The 24,627-nt window shown below is 39.2% G+C and overlaps 1 protein-coding gene across 1 annotated transcript; it reads right to left on the reverse strand.

Moving 5' to 3' along the window:
* Positions 1–869: 869 nt before the first annotated feature.
* cUnh12orf56 (chromosome Un C12orf56 homolog) lies at positions 870–23,773 on the reverse strand. The gene is made up of 13 exons (XM_079817991.1): positions 23,323–23,773; positions 18,942–19,116; positions 14,841–14,919; positions 8,609–8,942; positions 6,004–6,092; positions 5,772–5,916; positions 5,592–5,680; positions 5,265–5,354; positions 5,087–5,183; positions 4,884–4,958; positions 3,068–3,145; positions 2,749–2,927; positions 870–2,664 (listed from the first exon to the last, which is right to left on the reverse strand). The coding sequence occupies exons 1-13, from the start codon at positions 23,617–23,619 to the stop codon at positions 2,550–2,552; spliced, it is 1,842 nt and encodes a 613-aa protein (XP_079674117.1). The 5' UTR covers positions 23,620–23,773; the 3' UTR covers positions 870–2,549.
* Positions 23,774–24,627: the final 854 nt, after the last annotated feature.

Here is a 24,627-nt window from a genome sequence, read left to right on the forward strand (position 1 = left end):
CCCAGCTGCAACAAGAACGAACAACGTCCGTTCCCGTTTTGTATAAATCATATTTATTTGTTATTTGTATATTATATATATTTTGTATTTGTATATGCCTTCAATTGTAATATATTTAAACTGGTTTGTTTGTGTTAAATTAATGCTACATTAAAATTAATAGTAGGACTATACAATATTTTCCTATACAAATATGAAAATCCATAATAAAAAAGTTTGAATTACATCCTTGAAATTATGATAACAAAGGAAATAAACACAAAAATTTATGTAATTTATACCAGTTTATAGCGAAATTTCAACACCCAAGAAACAATTTTGCCCCAAAATAATTTATTTTATAATTTTTTTAACTGAGGTTTGTACCATCAAGTTGGCTACAACAATATATCTTTGCATTAGAACAGTAATATCAGGTGCACTTTAAATAAAAATATTAAATCATATTTGTCTATTATTGTTATAATTTTTATTTTTCATTACCTTTAGGATTTTGTATTAGAAATACACAAAACAGGGTAAATATCACAAAATATTATAATTGTGTCATCACAGTCAAACTTAAATTGTCAATTTTTGCAAAAATATCTATAAAATAATGATTTGTTTAAATTGTATTTTTCGTACATATTATGAAATTAGTCAGCCATTTATTTTCCAAAAGAAATAATAATCATAGCATCCATTTAAATACAATACATAATTTTAAACGTGATGGAAGTGGTATTGTAGTGAACGCTTAATTTCAAAATATGACAAAAGTTACATAATCATGTTATGCATTTATATACAATATTGCAATTTATGTATTACGTCTACAGGGCCGAAAGTGCTCATATATAGTTACAGAAACACACATTCAACAATTTGGGTTTATAAAAATATTTTTTATTTGAGGCCTTGAGGTACATAGAGTTCCTGAAAATTAGTACAGTCTTATAGAGAGAGAGCATCCAAACAAAAAAGCGAACCAAAATAAAGAAGTGCATTCGTACCAGTAGCTTTACTCACAGTAAATGTATGAAGAAGATTCATATTTAGATGATAATACTGTGTCTCATATATTAGAGTGGTCTGCCAAACCTGAATTTGTTCATTAAAAAGTGCCATTAGATATCCATCTTTTTATATTTTTATATAATAAATAGTTCCATATATTAAATGTTCTGTGACGTTCGTGTATTATATGTTGACTTCCCATTAAATCTTTGATATTGTACAGATATTACAGTGATTATAATCCTGAGTGTAGACAAAGGCGATATGCTAAACAGAGTGGAATCCTGCAGTCTCTGTTCAACACACAGTAAGACACAATACAAGACTTGAGTTCAATCTTAAAGTGCAGCATATTTGTTCAAAGGCATACTCGCATATCAGAACACCTGTGCGTCTTTTTTATGGAAGCTTTTTTCCGCCACGGGATAAAAAAATACGAGAAATAAAGCCATAATTGCGAGATATAAACTCGGAATTGCAAGAAAAAAGTCAATATTGTGAGAAAAAAAGTCAGAATCGCAAGATATAAACTTGGATTTGCGAGATATAAACTCGGAATTATGAGATATAAAGTCAGAATTGTGAGATATAAACTCGGAATTGCATCATATAAAGTCAGAATTCGGAGATATAAACTTGGATTTGCGTGATATCAACTCGGAATTATGAGATATAAAGTCAAAATTCTGAGATATAAACTCGGATTTGCGTGATATCATCTCGGAATTGTGAGATATAAAATCAGAATTCTGAGATATAAACTCGGAATTGCAAGAAATAAAGTCAGAATTGCAAGATATCAACTTGGAATTGGGAGATATAAAATCAGAATTGTGAAATATCAACTCGGAATTGCGAGAAATAAAGTCAGAATTGCAAGATATTAACTCGGAATTGGGAGATATAAAATCCGAATTGTGAAATATAAACTCGAAATTGCGAGATATAAACTCGGATTTGCGAGATATCAACTCGAAATTGCGAGATATAAACTCGGATTTGTGAGATATAAAATCAGAATTGCTAGAAATAAAGTCAGAATTGTGAGATATAAACTCGGAATTGTGAATTAAAAACTCTGAATTGCGAGAAATAAAGTCAGAATTGTGAGATATAAACTCGGAATTGTGAATTAAAAACTCTGAATTGCGAGAAATAAAGTCAGAATTGTGAGATATCAACACGGAATTGCGAAATAAAAATTCTGAATTGCGAGAAATAAAGTCAGAATTGTGACAAAAACTGAATTGCGAGATATAAACTCGGATTTGCGAGAAATAAAGTCAGAATTGCAAGATATCAACTCGGAATTGCGAGATATAAACTCGGATTTGCGAGATATCAACTCGGAATTCCGAAATAAAAACTCGGAATTGTGAGATATAAAATCAGAATTGCAAGATGTCAACTCGGAATTGGGAGATATAAAATTCTGAATTGCGATTTTTTTAAATAAACGGAAACAAGCTTCCATAGTTTTTATAATGCAGAAATAATAAATTCAATCTTAGAGGGACAGAGAGAAAAAGAGAGAGCCAGATGCACAGAGCTCAGGGTTTTTGGAGAACCAGACTGAGGAGCTGAGAAAGAAGACGCTGGGCGGGCTGACTGATGGGGTAGTGATGGGGCAGTTTGTCCTCCAGCCCTGATGTCTTCACGTAGTACCTATAAAAACAGATACATTTTTTAAATATGACAGCCCTGTCTTAGCCTGGAAAAAAACTGGTCTTGATGAAGCTCATGAAGAACCTGAACTCCTCCTTGAATCCTGTCCTGATGTACTTGCTCAAACAGGTGCTGTGCTGCAGACAGGCTAACAGAACATGGAATCGCTGGTACAGAAGAACCGCCTGAGACGGGCTAACCGGATACTGCGGGCCTGAGAGAACCAGAACCACCTGCTGGGCCTGATATCCAACAAACGGGAGCTATGATAGAGATGATGGAAAGACTCAACAGGAGGCCCACATTAGTTGGGAGGTACGTTTAAATATTCCTTCTGATATGGGCATGCTAATCATGTGGATTTATGCAAATGTGCATGAAAATGAAGAGGTTCTATACTTACTAAGAATGGGTGAGGCTTAAGCAATCGAAACACCCAGCCAATAGTAAGGAAATGTCCCAGAGAAGTTGTGCGACTAGCCTTTGAAACACAAATGAGACAAGTAAAGCTGATTAGTGAGTGTGTATATATATATATATATATATATATATATATATATATATATATATATATATATATATATATATATATATATATATATATATATATATATATATATATATATACAGTATGTAGTGTATATAGAGATATTGAGCCTATGAAAAATGACATCTTCACCCTTATTTAAATATTGCTAAAATAATATCGTTGTGCTTGGAGTCAATTGTTTTTATTTGTGATAACGCAAAGAAATGTGCCAAAAAAATTGACACTTTTTGGCCAGGCTGTCTTACAAAGAAGTTATGCATTTATGTTTTAGTCAATGTATGCTTTTTCCTGTGAGCATTTTGTTTTCCTATGCATTTTTTTTGCATAGTAAATTAAAACTGTAGTTTGGCTTTTTAGGTCAAATAATTTTGTCAGATAAATACCTTAACCATGATTAATATTTTGTTCCTCACTCATATTTAAATATTTCCCTCATATTTTGATGGTTTAAACAAACATGTAGTGTCATTAAAAACAAATATCCCCTCCGGTTTTGACCGGTAGTGTGTATATACTGTACACAGATCAGACCTAACATTTTTGACCACCTTCCTAATATTGTGTTGGTCCCCCTTTTGCTGCCAAAACAGCCCTGACCCATCGAGGCATGGACTCCACTAGACCCCTGGAGGTGTGCTGTGGGATCTGGCACCAAGATGTTAGCAGCAGATCCTTTAAGTCCTGTAGGTTGTGAGGTGTGGCCTCCATGGATCGGACTTGTTTGTTCAGCACATCCCACAGATGATCGATTGGATTGAGATCTGGGGAATTTGGAGGCCAAGTCAACACCTCAAACCATTCCTGAACCATTTGTGCTTTGTGTCAGGGCGCATTATCTGCTGAAAGAGCCACAGCCACCAGGGAATACCGTTTCCATGAAAGGGTGTACATGGTCTGCTACAAAGCATAGGTAGGTGGTACGTGTCAAAGTAACATCCACATGGATGGCAGGACCCAAGGTTTCCCAGCAGAACATTGCCCAAAGCATCACTGCTTCAGCCGGCTTGCCTTCTTCCCATAGTGCATCCTGTGCCATGTGTTCCCCAGGTAAGTGACGCACACACACCCGGCCATCCACAAGATGTAAAAGAAAACGTGATTCATCAGACCAGGCCACCTTCTTCCATTGCTCCGTGGTCCAGTTCTGATGCTCACGTGCCACTGTTGGCACTTTAGACGGTGGAAAGGGGTCAGCATGGGCACCCTGACTGGCCTGCGGCTATGCCGCCCCATACACAACAAACTGTGATGCACTGTGTATTCTGACACCTTCCTATCAGAACCAGAATTAACTTCTTGAGCAATTTGAGCCTTCTCTCCCCACGTGCATCAATGACCCTGTCACCGGTTCACTACTGTTCCTTCCTTGGAGCACTTTTGATAGATCCTGACCACTGCAGACCGGGAACACCCCACAAGAGCTGCAGTTTAGGAGATGCTCTGACCCAGTCGTCTAGCCATCACAATTTGGTCCTTGTCAAACTCGCTTGCCCATTTTTCCTGCTTCTAACACATCAAACTTTGAGGACAAAATGTTCACTTCCTAATATATCCCACCCACTAACAGGAGCCGTGATGAAGAGATAATCAGTGTTATACACTTCACCTGTCATAATGTTATGCCTGATCGGTGTATAAATTTGCATATGCATGTGAAAATGCTACTCACCTCCTGACAGAGCACAACCACCTCAAACAGTAACGCAGATGCCGCGTCCAGATAGTCCGCCTGCAGACGGTGCATCTGTGATTTAATTATCATAAATTAAATGTAATTATCATAAATGAATTAATCATAAACAAATCTGTTCCTCACACTGGGAAGCCAGGAGTAAATGACGACAAAATATGACATTGTTCCGTCTTTTATACCTTAGTAATTGAAGATTTGGAGTCCTTCGTAGAGTCTGGCAGCTGAAGATCCGGATCACACACTAAAGCTAGCAGCATGTCCGCCGTAAGAGCCCCTCTGCATCAAACAGCAACCACGTCTCATTTAAATAAGCTTTAATGAGCAGTCTGATATTATTGCCAAGGTAGAATTACTTACTGTTTGGACATAAGCATGCTAAGTCTTGTCGGCTCAATCTCTGTTTCCCTGAACATCAGGCTCAATATCTGAACCACTAAAGTGCAAAGCCTGCAGAACATAAGACACATCGTCTTTATCTTAAATGTCCCCAAGAGAAGCAGCGACTTCAGGCATTACAGAAAACCCACAGCACCGATCATTAAAACATGCTTGTAAAATGCCAACCTGAGGTCATTGCAAAGTTGTTTAAATTATAAACATGGATAGTTTAGCTTGTGGCATGTACCTAAAGTTACATGTGCACGTGTTACATGACAAGTCTGCTTTTCTTATTACGAGGCTTACAGAAGTCTGTCAGCTGTGTGAACTCCTTCCTGGTCCCCCTGAGAGCTTTCAGCCAGAGTTTTCACCAGGAAAGGGTAAAGGTCAGGCGACTGAGGAGCAAATGAGAGAGGAATTTTCATTTTTGGATGAACCGTTCCTTTAAAGTGCATGTAAACACTAATGCATGGAGCGGCGTCTTACCCTCCAGAAGAGTTTTTTGATGGTGGGGTTGCGGTATGTGGCCGTGTGCAGCTCCTGCAGTAGTAAATACAGACTCTCCAGACGGATGTTCTCCTGTAGCAGCTCTCCACTCAACTGACCGAACAAGTGACATGTCCGCTCCCAGCTGCAAACACATTAGCAGACGCTTTCTTAGCCTGTGCATTTATATACACTGCATCCGTTCGGTCAGATAGATACAGCATAGCAGTACCCGATCTTGTGATATTTCTGTTTCCGAGGAGAAAAGGAGGATATGCCGCATCTCCTCCTGTACACTGGGTCCAGCATCAAAGTTGATCTCTACAAAAAACAAAAAACGACATTTCAGATGTTTTAAAAGTGGAATAAGCTGCTTAAAAAATGTAACCCTCCTATTGCATTCGGCTCCATTTTGACCTGGAAGGGGTACATAAATCCTTAGTTTTTGTATGAAAATTAAACTTTGGATATGTGTTAAGGCTGTCAAAATACACATTTATTTTATTCATATTTTTAGAAAATGTAAGAGATATAAAGTAAATTGTTACACCTTTTGTGCTCAGGTCCAGAAGTGAACTATGGCTTTACACATGAAATTCTGCTGATTTTATTTCAGTTAGATTTGTCTAAAATTACTTCTGTAGAATACATTTAGCCTATTTTCCACACACACACACACACACACACACACACACACACACACACACACACACACACACACACACACACACACACACACACACACACACACACACACACACACACACACACACGTTTGTTTTTGTGAAATGTGAGGACATTCCATAGGCGTAATGGTTTTTATACCGTACAAACCGTATTTTCTATCCCCTTACACTGCCCCTGCCCCTAAACCTAGCCCTCACAGGAGACTGTGCAGTTCACTTTCTGTGAAAAAAAACTTGTTCTGTATGATTTATAAGCATTTTGAAAAGTGAGGACATGGGTAACGTCCTCATATTTCACCCTCTTTTTGTAATACCTGTGTCATACCCATGTCATTATACACATTTGTGTCCTGATATTTCACAAAAACATGCCCACACACACACACATTTTTTCCTTCCTACTAGGGCTGAATTCTGTTTATAAACATGCTTGCGCATGCTCACACACACAATTATTCTAAAAATAAAATAAATTGACAAATTAAATGAATGTCTCTAGATCAAAAGTTCATAGACCAAATAGTATACATTTAAAAAAGGAAAGAAATGTAAAAAATAAAAAGTCAACATTTCACTCTTCTGCCATTGTTGAACCATAAAAAAGAAGATTCGGGCTGTTTATCATCTCATTTCTTCATCTGAAAGTAAAAGAGTATGCAAGTAACATGAACTTGTCGTTAGAAAAATAATTTGTGTTTATTTGGGACATTTAAGTGGCTTTTATAAACGTGCCTTAGAAAGAAAAAAAAACATTACAGCTGTGCATTCTGAAACAAAACAATGGCATTGACATATTTTAAGATATGCCAGTGCAAGTTGCTTTCCGATAAAACAGCTCGAACATGCATTTTAGTCCGGGTCTAGGCTTAAAAAGATTCAGATTTAAAAAACTAAAAAAAAAAAATGTTTTCATCATCTTATACTTCCTTATTTGTCACAGAAAATGTGTGTTATTTGATAATACTTTTTATAAAATCATCCTTTTAGCAGTACTTTTGCGCTCTACTTTCAAAATACGGGACCCACTTTATATTAGGTGGCCTTAACTACTATGTACTAACATTTTAATTAATAATTTGATACAAAGCACTTATTGTGTACATACATGTTTTTACATTGTACTTACATTTTAGTAATTACGTCTGTAATTAATTTCTGTAGTTACATTTGTAATTACACAGTTGACACTTCCCTTACACCTAACCCTACCCTTAAACCACCACACCTGTCCCTAACTCTACCCGTATCCCACCTCTATATCAGCCAAGGTGTTTTGCAATACAATATGAACACAGTAAGTACATTGTACCAAAATACGTGTGTATTTTAATCTTTGTATCATTGCAATGCCTTGCATAGACTTTCAAAAAATGCAATTATATTCTGTGAAAAATGGCCAACATACGAGATTGACTTGCATGTTGACACACACACAAACACACACACACGATGATGACTTCTTCTATGATTTGTGCGTTCTTTGATGACTGTATAGTCCGATGCGGGAAGCATGCTGTCTTTTACAGACAGGGCATTTCAAAATTTCTCCGGATTGTCTTGGGGGGGGCGGAACAAGCATGGCCTGCTTACTCTGATGTCTTTTAGACAGGCGAAGTTCAATTCTCCTGCATTCATAGCTTTGTACTTCATTCTGACAGAGCTACTTTCCAGGGATGTGGGGTTAAGAAGGGTTTTTAGTTGGTCTTTCTGTCTCTTTTTTTGACCTCCTGCAGGACGGCAACCAAGATGTAATTGACCGTACAATACCTTACGTGGAAAGCGACTTGTTTGCATTCTCACAACATGACCAAACCATCTAAGTGTGTAGAGCATTAGGGTTGCTTCTATACTCCAACAGTTAGCTTTTTGCAGGATCTAAATATGTGGCACTCGATCTTGCCATGTCACTTTGAGGATGCGCTGCAGGCATCTAATGTGGAAAGATTCCAACATTTTCAGATGTCTAGCATAAATAGCCCATGTTTCAAAGATATTTAAAGTGGCACTATGGTAAGTGGGGAAACATGAACAGGTTTTTTTGGAGGATCCGATGACCATTGACAAAGGACTTCTGTTTTCTTGATATTCACAGCTAGGCCCATCCTGCTGCATGCTCTAACAACACACACACACACACACACACGTACGTACTATGATATAGCTGTTCCAGGAGCTCTGTAGGTGAAGGAATATTCGGGACGATGGAGATACAGCATAAAGGTGCAGCTCTTCCTCTTTCTCATCTTCCTCCTTCTGCTTCTCTGTTATAGTTCGCCTCATCTCTCTTGTCAGGTCTGAACCCCTGTGACTGAAGGCTAAGGGTCGCTGGTCAGTTGTGATGCTGGGGAGAAGAGCTACACTGGGGCTGGAGCTGGAGGAGTGGGTGGGCGAGGTATTAAACAGACCCAATACATCCGGGTTTGGACAGGAAGCTGAACGTCTTTTCGGAATAACGCTGCCCTCTTCTTCCTCCAGCACACCATCACTATAACAGACAAAGATATTGTTTTTTGTTACGGCCAGTCAAAGATTTCAAGGTGATTTAAAGGGTTAGTTCACCCAAAAATGAAATTTCTTCCATTAATGACTCACCCCAATGTTGTTCCACACCCGTAAGACCACTGTTCATCCTCGGAACACAGTTTAAGATATTTTAGATTTAGTCCGAGGGCTTTCAGTCCTTTGAATGTAAGTGTATGCACACTTTGCTGTCCACGTCCAGAAAGGTAATGAAAACATCATCAAATGATGTCCATATGTGACATCATTTGGTTAGTTAGACTCTTTTGAAGCGTCGACAATACATTTTGGTCCAAAAATAACAAAAACTAAGACTTTATTAAGTATTGTCTTCTCTTCCGGTTTTGTTTGAATCCGCGTTCACGACGCCACAGTGACGCTGATGACGTAAGACGCTGTGACGTGTTATCTGGTGCGACAGAGCTTCGTTTGTAGTCTGAGGGAGACGCACGCTGTAAACAAGCTGTTCTACATTGTTTGTATTGCTTTATATTTTTTTAAAATGGTGCGTAAGTGTGCATGTCCCGGATGCCCTAATCACCAAAAAAGAACACGACGACGTAAGACTGTGACTGACGTCACTGTGGCGTCGTGAACGCGGATTCAAACTAAACCGGAAGAGAAGACACTGCTTAATAAAGTCTTAGTTTTTGTTATTTTTGGACCAAAATGTATTGTCAACGCTTCAAAAGAGTCTAACTAACCAAATGATGTCCCATATGGACTACTTTGATGATGTTTTCATTACCTTTCTGGACGTGGACAGCAAAGTGTGCATACACTTACATTCAAAGGACTGAAAGCCCTCGGACTAAATCTAAAATATCTTAAACTGTGTTCCGAGGATGAACGGAGGTCTTACGGGTGTGGAACAACATTGGGGTGAGTCATTAATGGAAGAAATTTCATTTTTGGGTGAACTAACCCTTTAAGATCTGAAGATTGTCTTTAAAAAAAAGTCTGGTCAAAAGACTTGTTTTTTTATATAACCTTTTATCTATTTTAGATAAAAAGTATGGAACTATATAATAATGATTCATATTTTAAAACCCTTATGACATGGCAAGTAGGGTTATTATAGTTAACTAAAAGTAAAACTAGAACTATAACCATCAAATAAAACACTTGTTACTTGAAATAAAATAAACAGAAATAACTGAAATAAATGATATATTATATAAAATTACATAATAAAATATATTATTATTTATATAATTAATTATATAAAATATTATAACAAACATTTCAGATATAGGAAACGTTTATCATTTTCATTTAGTTTAACTTGTATAAATAAAATAACTCTAATAAATAAATTAATAAAGACAATATAAACATTCATTTTCCTTCACTTTTATTAGTTTATATATATATATACACACACATAATATATAAAAACAAATTCAAAACTATTAATAAAAACAATTGTATCTCAGTGATATTAAAATAACACTGATGGGAAGGCATTTCAGGATGTCAGATGGTAGATGCCCAATAAAATGTTATGATATTCAAAGTTTTAAAATGATATTACATTAAAAATGTGTTTTTAAATTTTAACAAAATAAGATGGCCTAATGTGTCCAAGGAAAATATTAAACTAGACTTTTTAACCATCTTTTATTTGTCACACAGATTTGCCTAATGACAAAAAACCCTTGATAATAAGCTGATCTAAGATAGAACTTTTTATAATCAAAACAGGCCTCTTCAAAGAGGTCCTCTGAACTGTTTCATTCACAAGCGCCTTTGATAAAGCATAAAAGCTACGTGTTGCAGCGCCACTGACAGACCATATCCATGAGGAGGCGCTGGCGAGTGACATGTTCACTGGCACAGAACTTCAAGGTTTGGATGCCAGACAAGGTCCTTCACGCGCCATCATCATCCTCTCCTTTCAATCTCCTCTAATAGGATGCAGGATAAAGAGAAAATCTTTCCATGTGCCCCAACATTCACACAATTTCCTTTTTTACGAGACTTTTTTTAGGTGCACTGACCTACTTTTCGTCACAACCGCACACCACTGATTCAATAAACCCTTCAAATGATGCTTAAACTGTGGAAAAGCTGGCTTTAAATAACGCTTTTAGTACTTCCCATGTGGTTACACCGACACGTGTGTCTCTTCAGACAATGGCAAGCGCTCACAAATATGTGCTGAACGTGAACTAATGGTCTCCCTCGGGTAGGATTCGACTGGAGCTGAGAGGCACGTTACAGTGCTACTGAGAGAAGTCACACGTTCACACTGTTCTCAGAACAGTCTCAGAGAGGTTTGATGAAAGCAAACACAGTAGCAGCGAGGGCCGGCGTCTCCTGCTCTTCGTCAAACCCATAAACACGTGTTGTTAAGCTGGCATGTTTTGCTGAGACAAACAAGGTCTTTTAATTGGACATTTATTGCTTGGCGGTTTCCGTCTCATCTTGTGCCCTGGCAACAGTGTGGATGACGCCAATGGCCTCCCCCTCTGCGTCCCCTGCTCGCTGCTGTAAAGTCAGGGGCCGTCAACACTGTACAATGCATGACTTCACATCATGTTTGCAAATGATGTCAGTTTTGGAAACCATGTTAAAGTGGTTTGAGCAGCAGTGTTATCGTCAACTAAAACCATTTGTCATTTGAAAAAGGCTGAAATAAAATACGTAATGTGTAATATGCTGCGAGTGGTTTCTAATGTACAAGACCCGTCTTTCCTTTTTCTGCGCTCATTAAACATGTATATGTAATGCAACCTCTCTTCTCTCTTCTCTCTTCTCGCCTCATTTCCTGTTCAGGGGCTCATGTTGCAAATGAGAGCAACATGCTCTGCAGATTGTGACAGAAAAGTTGCCTTTAATGTTACGGAAAATAGTCCCAGATGTTCCAGTATGTTTTCAGTACGCCCCTGTTATGCTATTTTAAAGGTTTTCTAATTTTGTTTCAGAGTCTCCTACTGTAGATTTACATGCGTCCAAGGTAATAAAACACTTTAATTTTCTGATTGGTCTACTCTACTCAGATTGGTCAAATGGCCCAGTCTGTTCTGATTGGCCTACTCTACTCAGATTGGTCAGATGGCCCAGTCTGTTTTGATTGGCCTACTCTACTCGGATAGGTCAGATGGCCCAGTCTGTTTTGATTGGCCTACTCTACTCGGATAGGTCAGATGGCCCAGTCTGTTTTGATTGGCCTACTCTACTCAGATTGGTCAGATGGCCCAGTCTGTTTTGATTGGCCTACTCTACTCGGATAGGTCAGATGGCCCAGTCTGTTTTGATTGGCCTACTCTACTCGGATAGGTCAGATGGCCCAGTCTGTTGTGATTGGTCTACTCTACTCAGATTGGTCAGATGGCCCAGTCTGTTGTGATTGGTCTACTCTGCTCAGATTGGTCAGATGGCCCAGTCTGTTGTGATTGGTCTACTCTACTCAGATTGGTCAGATGGCCCAGTCTGTTGTGATTGGTCTACTCTACTCAGATTGGTCAGATGGCCCAGTCTGTTGTGATTGGTCTACTCTACTCAGATTGGTCAGATGGCCCAGTCTGTTGTGATTGGTCTACTCTGCTCAGATTGGTCAGATGGCCCAGTCTGTTGTGATTGGTCTACTCTGCTCAGATTGGTCAGATGGCCCAGTCTGTTGTGATTGGTCTACTCTACTCAGATTGGTCAGATGGCCCAGTCTGTTGTGATTGGTCTACTCTACTCAGATTGGTCAGATGGCCCAGTCTGTTGTGATTGGTCTACTCTACTCAGATTGGTCAGATGGCCCAGTCTGTTGTGATTGGTCTACTCTACTCAGATTGGTCAGATGGCCCAGTCTGTTGTGATTGGTCTACTCTACTCAGATTGGTCAAATGGCCCAGTCTGTTCTGATTGGCCTACTCTACTCGGATAGGTCAGATGGCCCAGTCTGTTGTGATTGGTCTACTCTACTCTGGTTGCTCAGACGGCCCAGTCTGTTGTGATTGGTCTACTCTACTCAGATTGGTCAGATGGCCCAGTCTGTTGTGATTGGTCTACTCTGCTCAGATTGGTCAGATGGCCCAGTCTGTTGTGATTGGTCTACTCTACTCAGATTGGTCAGATGGCCCAGTCTGTTGTGATTGGTCTACTCTACTCAGATTGGTCAGATGGCCCAGTCTGTTGTGATTGGTCTACTCTACTCTGGTTGCTCAGACGGCCCAGTCTGTTGGGATTGGTCTACTCTACTCAGATTGGTCAGATGACCCAGTCTGTTGTGATTGGTCTACTCTACTCAGATTGGTCAGATGGCCCAGTCTGTTGTGATTGGTCTACTCTACTCAGATTGGTCAGATGGCCCAGTCTGTTGTGATTGGTCTACTCTGCTCAGATTGGTCAGATGGCCCAGTCTGTTGTGATTGGTCTACTCTACTCAGATTGGTCAGATGGCCCAGTCTGTTGTGATTGGTCTACTCTTCTCAGATTGGTCAGATGGCCCAGTATGTTGTGATTGGTCTACTCTATTCAGATTGGTCAAATGGCCCTGTTTGTTGAGATTGGCCTACTCTACTCAGATTGGTCAGATGGCCCAGTCTGTTGTGATTGGTCTATTCTACTCAGATTGGTCAGATGGCCCAGTCTGTTGTGATTGGTCTACTCTACTCAGATTGGTCAGATGGCCCAGTCTGTTGTGATTGGTCTACTCTACTCAGATTGGTCAGATGGCCCAGTCTGTTGTGATTGGTCTACTCTATTCAGATTGGTCAAATGGCCCTGTTTGTTGAGATTGGCCTACTCTGCTCTGATTGGTCAGATGGCCCAGTCTGTTGTGATTGGTCTATTCTACTCAGATTGGTCAGATGGCCCAGTCTGTTGTGATTGGTCTACTCTATTCAGATTGGTCAAATGGCCCTGTTTGTTGAGATTGGCCTACTCTACTCAGATTGGTCAGATGGCCCAGTCTGTTGTGATTGGTCTACTCTACTCAGATTGGTCAGATGGCCCAGTCTGTTGTGATTGGTATACTCTACTCAGATTGGTCAGATGGCCCAGTCTGTTGTGATTGGTCTACTCTATTCAGATTGGTCAAATGGCCCTGTTTGTTGAGATTGGCCTACTCTGCTCTGATTGGTCAGATGGCCCAGTCTGTTGTGATTGGTCTATTCTACTCAGATTGGTCAGATGGCCCAGTCTGTTGTGATTGGTCTACTCTATTCAGATTGGTCAGATGACCCAGTCTGTTGGGATTGGTCTACTCTACTCAGATTGGTCAGATGGCCCAGTCTGTTGTGATTGGTCTACTCTACTCAGATTGGTCAGATGGCCTCTTCTCTAGTGAGTTTTTAGGCCAATGATCCCTCTCTGTCAGAGTTGGAGCGGGTGGAGTATGTTTCTGAGAAACCGGCCATGAGCTTAATAGTGCTAAACTATTGTGTAGTGCTAGACACTGACTACGGTGAAATAAAAAAGTCAGCTTATTATTCATTCATTTTCTACTTTTATTCCATTAAATTGCTCCAATTAATGATTTTTGTTGCAAGTCACTGGATAGTTAAACAATTTAGCTTGATAACCTTTGAACCTTTAAATCATTAATAGTTTAGCACAGACAGAAACGTAATCAATTTAGTTTCTAAGCAACAAAGCACAACACACACAGATCTTGTGCGCCCCGTGAGATATAGAGCAGTGGGATTCAGAATATCTCCACATTTATTACTGCAGTGGTTTGTTTAATATGATCGCTATAGCTCGAGTTGCTAAGCAAAGTCTGTTCGTTCTGAGCATTGTAGAGTCAGAGGCAGTAAAAAGCTGCGTGGTGGAGATAAAGCACTTTGAATGGGTCATTGTGATGGTCACAAATACACAGCAGTTGTGTTGGTTAAAAGTGAGGCCGTTAACACTGAGAGGGCTTTACCTCATTGATGTGGGAGAGATTCTCCAGCTGGAGGACTCAGACGGCGCTGAGCGTGTCGACAGGAGAATGTGACTCATTCCTGCAGGATCATAGGAAAACAGTTATTTCATTTGGATCAATTTTGACACTTAGTGAGTTGAAGTTGATCTGAGATGACAAACTGAAATCTTAATGAAATTATCTACTTAACAAGATTCATAATGGTGTTTAATTTTAAAACAACAAACAATGTTACATTAAATGTTTTTTTTTTGTGCAGATCTATTGATTATTTTAATCGCTGCAACTTATACAGCAATTACTTGAATATGCTAGCCTAGAAATCTAGACGCACCCTAGCGGCAGCAAATCTAATTTGCAGTCAGGGTCGTCTAGCAATTCTCCGTTGGCTTGTGAGCTGGAAAAACCAAACTCTGGTCAGGCCAATCACATCGTGTATAGAGTCGGTGGGCGGGATTAACAATGAGGGCAGAGTTGCGCCGGTTCCACGTGCTACTTGAAAACAAAGAAGCTGGCGAACAGCGGTCTTTCGAATCGGCTTTGAAAGACTAGGAGTTAAGCTTTTCTTTGAGGAAAGAACAAAGAACAGCACTGAAGTCATTCTCAAGAAAGGAAGATTTGTTCAGAGTTTTGCAAAGTTTAATCTATCAACTAGCTCCGCTTCACCTTCTTCGTTGCTCTGATTGGTTGTAGCGCTACCCTATTGTGTGCAGAGGGAATTTGAAAGACAACCGTTTATCCCGCCCCTGACGGATTGAGCCCTGCCAATGGTGTGTTCCCAGACCCAAAATCTTGATGTGGGTCTTGCTTGTCAGGCTATGAATATGCAGTAGTGGACATACATTTTGTCCAGAGGCGATATTTGTTTTTAAAGACTGTACAAGGTTGATTAAACCATCAAAATATGAGGTAAATATTATATGTTTTTAAAATATTTTAAATATGAGGGAAGAACAAAACACTAACTTTGGTATAAATGGCCTATTATGCTATTTTAATGGTTCTTAATTTTGTTTTGGAGTCTCCTGCAATGGGTTTACATGTATCCAAGGTCATAATATTTATTACAGCATCTCCTCATTTCTCATAGCGTGTGAAAATGGTTCGGTCAGACGCCCCAGCCTGTTGTGATTGGTCGACCGTTTATAGCGTGTCGGAAACCAAACGCTTATTACCATATCTGAATTTCAGCTTCTTCAGCACTTGATATACAGTGATATGATATGAACAGTAACGATGGTGCCGGTTTTCGAGCTCAACGATTTGAGCTCAAGCTTTTGAAGTGCATGCAAAGTGGATTTGCTTTGGCAGGGCAGAAAACAGCATCTTCTCGACAACATAAACCAAACTCTTCCCGGCCTCAGCTACAACTTAAGTGTTTGAGGGTGGGTCAAAGTAGACGTATTTCACTGGCAGCCAATGAAGACCATAGGCTGGCATTATGCAAATGTGTTACATTGTTGTGTAGGTATGTAACAGGAAGTGAAACTGATGGCTCGTTTCATGCAGTTCAAAATCGATTCTTCTTTTAGTAGACTTTATTTGTCGTGCACTTTGATCTTTAAAACTTTGCAGACCTTTTACATTCACAAAGAGCCATATTACACACTGCATGAAAGGTAATATTCGAAAAATCATAATAGGGGCACTGAAAGGTATTCATCTGACAAAATTAATTGGCATAAAATGCAAACTGAAAGTCAAATGTCATTACTCAAAAAAATCTGATTTGTCTTTTTTTAAATATTACCTTGAAAAATGTGTTTAACTTAAAATAGACTTTTTACTTTTTTAGTTTTAAAAAAGAATTTGCCATGTGTGACTTTGAGCCATATCATACACCCGGTGCAATGCGACGCCAGGCGTGATGCAAGTGTTTTTTTGCTAGTTTCAGCCGGACGCAGTTATCATTTTCATCATTATAATTGCTGGTCTGAAAACCAGGTGTGTTCAGGCGCATTGTTGGTGCGTTGCTATTTTGAGGAACTGAAAACGACTGCACCATTGATCAACAGAAACCTGGTCTAGTCAATACCGCAGTATTTTTGTGTTATTTAAAGGGCACATTGCGTGCCTATAGGCGGTGCAAAACGCAAGTACACTCGGCTTATTACACACACAGAGCACACAGACATTTTTAAATATTAAAAATAAAAGGATTCCTCTCTAGAGAAGCGTTCAGTCTTTCCGCTTTTGGCTTTTAAAGGGAATGGGAGATGACACTCTGATTGGTTTATTGCATGTTATGCCCAAAACACACCCATGACTCATTAAGAGACTACTAGGGACAACCCTTTTGGACCATGCGCCTGGCGAACAGACCGTTTCCATCATTAAACTAGCAAACGTGTATTCGGACACGTCCTAAGCAGTAATGGGAATAACGGTGTTATAGATAAACGGCGTTACTAACGGAATTATTTTTTTCAGTAACGAGTAATCAAACAATTACTGTTTCTCCCTTTACAACGCTGTTAGCGTTACAGAGAATAAAATGCGGCGTTACTATAATTGAGCTCACTGAAGGGGTTTTCATCCGAACAGGCTCTCTGTGAAGTCGGACCTGCAACGTTTTTTTCCCCCTCTGGTTGGTTGGTGTGTGTGTGTGTGTGTGTGTGTGTGTGTGTGTGTGTGTGTGTGTGTGCGGGCGGGCGTGCGTGCGTGCATGCCATGCGTGTTGGGGGGTGGGTGGGGTGTTACACATAACTGAGGATGATTGGTAGGTGGGAGACAAGGTTGAGGTTGATAGGTTGAGTTCACACACACGCACACGCATATATCAGAGCGATGGCAAGTCCAACGACTTTAAAGGTAGCTTTCGCAAACTGGAAGTATAAGCGCTACTTTTCCCTCGTTGAGATGAAAGGTAAGAATGTTTATGTAACGTGCAACTTATGCCCAGGAAGAAAGAGTCTCTCCACGTCAGTGGCAAGTAATTCTAATCTAATGAAGCGCCTCACATCATCACATGCCGCCACAAAATGAGTGGCTAAAAACCCAGGTGATAACGTGAGCTCCACTACCAAAAGAGTAGTATAGTACTGATAATATTTACACAATATTTACACTTTAGTAGCCTAGGTCTACTGATAATATTTACAATAATGTATTGAATTTGATAGGTGTCTCTCACATTGTCCCACAGCAACATTACAATAGTGTACATTAATGTACAATGTTTTATAATAATAATTTTTTTTCTATTTAGTGTCCAATTCATTCATTTAACATATTTAATATTGGGGGCATCCAAGTTATTTGACATATTTGAACATTTGAAAAAGAAAAAAAAATAACACAGTAGTTACTTTCCCAGGTAATTAGTTACTTCTATAATGATGTAACTCAGTTACTAACTCAGTTACTATTTGTAAGAAGTAACTAGTAACTATAACTAATTACTTTTATAAAGTAACGTGCCCAACACTGGTCCTAAGTGCGCCTGCGCCATGCGCTTCAGACCATGCACTCAGATTGTTAAAATAGGGCCCTATGTCTCTGTTGTTTGTTTATAAGGTTCAGAATATGTATGCTTAATTTTGTTGCTTGTTTGCTAATAAGAACAACGAATAAACTATAAATCGTATAAAAAATTTAACTGACCCATTAAAGTTCTAGAACAAGTTTCACAATGAGTGAATGCTCTTCATTCACAGATTAACTCAAATGATGTATAACTGCCGAGTGTCCTTGTCCACAGTGCCGTTTCTCTGAGATAACCTCATTTATCTGTTCATCCTGAACTGGTTAAGCAGCTTTACTGCACTGCCTGTGTGCAGGCAGAGTAAATCTCAATGCCGTAGTGTCAGGCGCAGTTAAGATGGACTCACAGCTGACCCATACACACAAGTCAATGTGGGTCAGGCAGGTGTCAGTACTGCTGCTTCATCTGGACAGGTGAAAGAGCTTGTGTATTAACACACATAGCTGCTGCGCAGGTCAGGGACTTGACTAATGCGATTACAGGTTTATCACACTGTCGAGGGAAAAATGGGCTGAATCCTGGGATTCTAATAATAGCCATGCAGTCATGCTTGCAAACAGTTAATGGATTCCTGATTAATTATTCATTCTTGATTTAATTAAATAGTTTTTTTTTACCCTCCAGAGAATGACGGGCACTCGAGTTGAGTCCTTGCGTTGGAGATGGCTTATTCTTGCTGGATCCTTTGGGTCTTTTGCTCTTTTTCCCAGTATCCTTTGCAGTATAAACAACACGAATATGCAGGGATCGCTCACGCTCCTGTCCACTGAGGAAATCAGGCAAATCGTTGATCTGTGAGGAAAGATTGAGATTTGTTTTGACATCGGGCTAACATAGACCTAATACCATTAAAAGGGTTAGTTCACCCAAAAATTGAAATGATCCCATAATTGACCTCAAGCCATCCTAGGTGTATATGACTTTCTTCTTTCAGCCAAACACAATCAGAGAGTTATATTAAATAATATCCTTGCTCTTCCCAGCTTTATAATAGGAGCGTATAAACGTCGGGTCAGAGGTCATTTTTCCACAGGAACTCAACTCACGTACGACCGTTACCGAAAGCCAGTGATTATAGTTTATAAATATGGATAAACCTTTGGATAAACTCTGGAGCCGTATGGTTTACATTTATGATGGATGGATGCACTTTTTTGAGCTTCAGAATCTCAGGTCACTCCCATTGTAAAGCTGGGAAGAGCCAGGATATTATTTAATATAACTCTGATTGTGTTTGGCTGAAAGAAGAAAGTCATATACACCAAGGATGGCTTGTGGGTGAGTAAATCATGGGATCATTTTTTCATTTTTGGGTGAATCCCTTTAAGGCCCGTTCACACCAATAACTAAAGATAACTTTATTAGCGTTGACACCAGCAGTGTTCGGTTTTGTCGTCTGCCGCTCTAAATGCTCAAGCTCTTTAAAGTCAGGTGGATTCTGATTGGCTGTCAAATGTTTTCATCGTTCATCAGCTGGAAGAAAAACACTCTCAAAGAGATTCCAATGATATTGTTTGTCTGTGCCGTCATCGTTATATTTGTGGTGTGGACTCTGCTATTCTTTTATATTTAGAATGATTTTTACAACTATATCGTTATCGTTGAACAGGCCTTAAGTGTAAGCCGCTTGAAGTGGGAATGAATGAACTTTTAATTACATCTAATCACCAATAATCTGCTGTCCGTAACTTTTTTTGTGTTCAAGATTTACAAAAAATATATCATGAGAATGTACAACATGAATCAATTTTCATGTGTTTTTGTCTTACCCTGAATCATTATGGTACACTTATAATAAGCGTCTATATTGGGACTATTTCAGACCGGTCTAGTAGGAACCGCTGTGGAGGAGCACAGTCCCTGCGTGACTCGCCATAGACATAAACAGAGAGAAGTAGATCCGGCTGCAATGTTCTTCTGCAAGACGCATGCAGTTCTGTTTATTAACCGCTAGAGCACATAAAGTTACGGACTGCAGCTTTAATATGTATATATTTATGTATAAAATGTGCATATATTGTATTCCCAGCCAGCAGCAAGCTAGAGATCGTGCAGTTGCTCCTAAGAGATCAATTGCCTTTCCTTGTTAATTCTGCCTCTGTGACATTTACATGCTTCATCCGTCTGTCTTTTACAGTCTTCCAGTGCTGAAACGTTCCATGACTCATGCTTTGAGCTGTGTAAGTGCATAAGCTTACCAAACAAACCTTCTTTAAGCAGTTTACCATGACAGGATAAGTAAACGTCCTCACTATTATTAGCGTTGTCTTGTTGTCACCACTGCTTAGTAGACAGTCGTGCTTTATCTGACATTTAGAATACACTGACTCAACGGTGAGTGATGTATGATTTAAAACTGATCAACAAATACACTCACCTAAATGATTATTAGGAACACATACTAATACTGTGTTTGACCCCCTTTTGCCTTCAGAACTGCCTTAATTCTACGTTGCATTGATTCAACAAGGTGCTGAAAGCATTCTTTAGAAATGTTGGCCCATATTGATAGGATAGCATCTTGCAGTCGATGGAGATTTGTGGGATGCACATCCAGGGCACGAAGCTCCCGTTCCACCACATCCCAAAGATGCTCTATTGGGTTGAGATCTGGTGACTGTGGGGGCCATTTTAGTACAGTGAACTCATTGTCATGTTCAAGAAACCAATTTGAAATGTTTCGAGCTTTGTGACATGGTGCATTATCCTGCTGGAAGTAGCCATCAGAGGATGGGTACATGGTGGTCATAAAGGGATGGACATGGTCAGAAACAATGCTCAGGTAGGCCGTGGCATTTAAACAATGCCCAATTGGCACTAAGGGGCCTAAAGTGTGCCAAGAAAACATCCCCCACACCATTACACCACCACCACCAGCCTGCACAGTGGTAACAAGGCATGATGGATCCATGTTCTCATTCTGTTTACGCCAAATTCTGACTCTACCATCTGAATGCCTCAGCAGAAATCGAGACTCATCAGACCAGGCAACATTTTTCCAGTCTTCAACTGTCCAATTTTGGTGAGCTCGTGCAAAATTGTAGCCTCTTTTTCCTATTTGTAGTGGAGATGAGTGGTACCCGGTGGGGTCTTCTGCTGTTGTAGCCCATCCGCCTCAAGGTTGTGCGTGTTGTGGCTTCACAAATGCTTTGCTGCATACCTCGGTTGTAACGAGTGGTTATTTCAGTCAAAGTTGCTCTTCTATCAGCTTGAATCAGTCGGCCCATTCTCCTCTGACCTCTAGCATCAACAAGGCATTAATTCCGTCCACAGGACTGCCGCATACTGAATGTTTTTCACTTTTCACACCATTATTTGTAAACCCTAGAAACGGTTGTGCGTGAAAATCCCAGTAACTGAGCAGATTGTGAAATACTCAGACCGGCCCGTCTGGCACCAACAACCATGCCACGCTCAAAATTGCTTAAATCACCTTTCTTTCCCATTCTGACATTCAGTTTGGAGTTCAGGAGATTGTCTTGACCAGGACCACACCCCTAAATGCATTGAAGCAACTGCCATGTGATTGGTTGATTAGATAATTGCATTCATGAGAAATTGAACAGGTGTTCCTAATAATCCTTTAGGCGAGTGTAAGTACGTAATATTACATTATTATTAATGGCAAGCAATTGTTTGAGGGAATGAGTCATTTTTAAGTTTAATAAAAAAGTCCATTGCCATGTCAAATTCTTCAAACAGGGATCCCACATTTGTGGGCTGATTCATTTCCATGATTTTCCAAGACTTTTCCAATCGTTTGTGATGACTGAATAAGGAGATCGCTCTCACAAAGAGTAATTTCTAGATTCAAAATGGGTAACGCTTTGTTTTACAGTGTCCTTGTTACACGTTACATAGTAATAACTATAAATTATGCATATTTACACGCAACTAACCCTACTCAGTACTAATTACACTGTAACATGAACGCTTTAAAATAAAGGGTTACACTTTATTTTAAGGTGTCATTGTTACAGTGTAATTATATATTTAAGCACTGAGACATTAATTAACAAAATGTACAGTAACACTTTATTTTTACAGTGTTGCATGCAGTTACTATAGTAATAACAATAATTATGCATAATTATGTGCAACTAACCCTAAACCAAACCAAACCCTCATCTGGTTATACTTTATTATACTTAAGGTGTCATTGTTACAGTGTAATTATATTTAAGTACTGAGTAATATTTAGCAACTATATGTGCTTACTATAGGGTTAGGGAAGGATTAGAGTTTGGTTGAGGGTTAGTTGCATGTTATTATGCATAAATTACTGTTATTACTATGTTAAGTACATGTAACAAGGACACTGTAAAATAAAGTGTTACCCCCTAATGCTAACCCTATAGTATGTGAAGTTACTTATTATTACTCAGTACTTAAATTTATAATTACAGTGTAACAAAGACACCTTAAAATAAAGTGTAACCACATGTACTTACTATAGGGTTAGGGTAGATTAGGGTTTGGTTGAGAGTTAGTTTCATGTAATTATACTTAATTTACCGTTATTACTAAGTGCATGTAACATATGCAACAAGGACATTGTAAACTAAAGTAAGATTTTATTCATTTTAATGAGTTCTCCAGGACTTTTTAAATTGACCTGTAATTTCCAGGTTTTTTCATAACTGTGTGAACCCTGTTCTGAAGAGTAGTATGGCCAAGATAAATTATGACTATAAATTTATATTAATTTGGCAATAAAGATTTTTAATTTGTGCACATTCAAATAACACAGCAAAATATCCAATTGTGCAAATGCACAAAGCAGGGTGGTTATATAGTGTCTATATTGCTTTCTTTTATTGCTAATATACTACTGATTTGCATATTGCATTGCACTAAATTGTGTTATACTGTATTATGCGCTTGCTTGTGTTGTTTGAGTAAATGCATTGATCAATCTACATGCAATTGTGGCAATAAAGCACTCTATATCAATAGATGATATGACAGCATTAATATTTCTATTTATCTTGCTCTCACCAGCTCGATGCTCGTGACGTGTCTGAAGCTGAGCGCCTCTCGCAGCGCGCGCGGAGGAAACTCGCTCAGATACACGCGCTCATCGGTCAAGATCACATGCATGAACACCTTCTTCACCGACTCCGAGACCACCACACACGGCTCGTACACCCGGATCCGCTCGTACACATCCCGACTGGTGTTTCTCTTGAGGAAAGAGTCCAGTTTGCTGTTGTTCTGGCAGAGCAGCCCGTCCGCGCTGGTTCTGGCCATGGGAATGTCACCTTTAACACCACGCTCCCTCACTCTGCGTCCCATAGTATCCCGGGCATGCTGTCATGTTAAATCATGCGTAAGTTATCAACACATTCATTCATTCCGTCCCTTGCCTGTTGTCTGTAAGGTGTATTCTCGCTCTCTATGCCTGTGGAGCGGAGGTGCGCTCTCGTTGCGCATGCGCAGCCACCCTTATAAATAGTGCAGCATGGCTTGGCTCTTTGTTGAAGAGGTACAACGTGCAACAATAACAAAAGATTACAAAAAAGGACAATTAAATAAATCTAAAACATCACACCTGGTTAAATTGATAAAATGTGTTGTGACAAACTGTTACATTTATGCTTTTATCTGTGTTCCAGGTGGGGAAAAGGGTTTGGAAAGACTTGTCGGTGAGTAATAAAGAATACTATTTTTTGACTGAGCTATTCCGTTTATAACTTGTTGTATATTAATGTAGAAACCCTTTTCATTTAAGGAGGAAAGATGGGTGTCTAAGATTGGATTGCGGTTTAATTGTAATGGATGAAATGATTAATTATTAATTAATGAAATGATTGTAGAACAATTGCGACACCTTGTGGACATAGAGGCAAGCCAGTTTTTGAGCAAATGTTTCCATTTCTGTGGAGTGAACCTGAGAGAGCAATTAACTAAACTGTTAGACATTATGCCACACATTACAGCTTTCTTATGTGCTTAAAGGGATAGTTCACCCAAAAATGAAAATTAGCCCATAATTTACTCACCCTCAAGTCATCCTAGGTGTATATGACGTTCTTCTTTCAGACGAATAAAATCTGAGTTATATTAGAAAAGTCCAGGCTAATCCAAGCATTAGAATTGGATGCTCTGTTTTTGAAGTCCATAAAAGTGCATCTGCCCATCAAATAACATGCTCCACGCGGCTCCGGCCTTCTGAAGCGAATCGATGCGTTTGTGTAAGAAAAATATCCATATTTAAAACTTTATCAAGTAAACTTTCGGCCAACCGCCTTCCCTGTTTAATTTATGGAAAAATTGTTGAAAGAAGAGATGGACGTATCAATA

Source organism: Gobio gobio (assembly GCF_949357685.1).
Source record: "Gobio gobio genome assembly, chromosome: 5".
NCBI lineage: Eukaryota > Metazoa > Chordata > Actinopteri > Cypriniformes > Gobionidae > Gobio > Gobio gobio.

Coding starts and splice junctions, on each gene's coding strand:
- cUnh12orf56 (XM_079817991.1), bottom strand. CDS start 23,619: ATGGGACGCAGAGTGAGGGAGCGTGGTGTTAAAGGTGACATTCCCATG. Junction 14,920..18,941: donor TGCCCGTCATTCTCTGGAGG/GTAAAAAAAAAC, acceptor ATGATCCTGCAG/GAATGAGTCACATTCTCCTG. Junction 2,665..2,748: donor GGATTCAAGGAGGAGTTCAG/GTTCTTCATGAG, acceptor CTGTTTTTATAG/GTACTACGTGAAGACATCAG.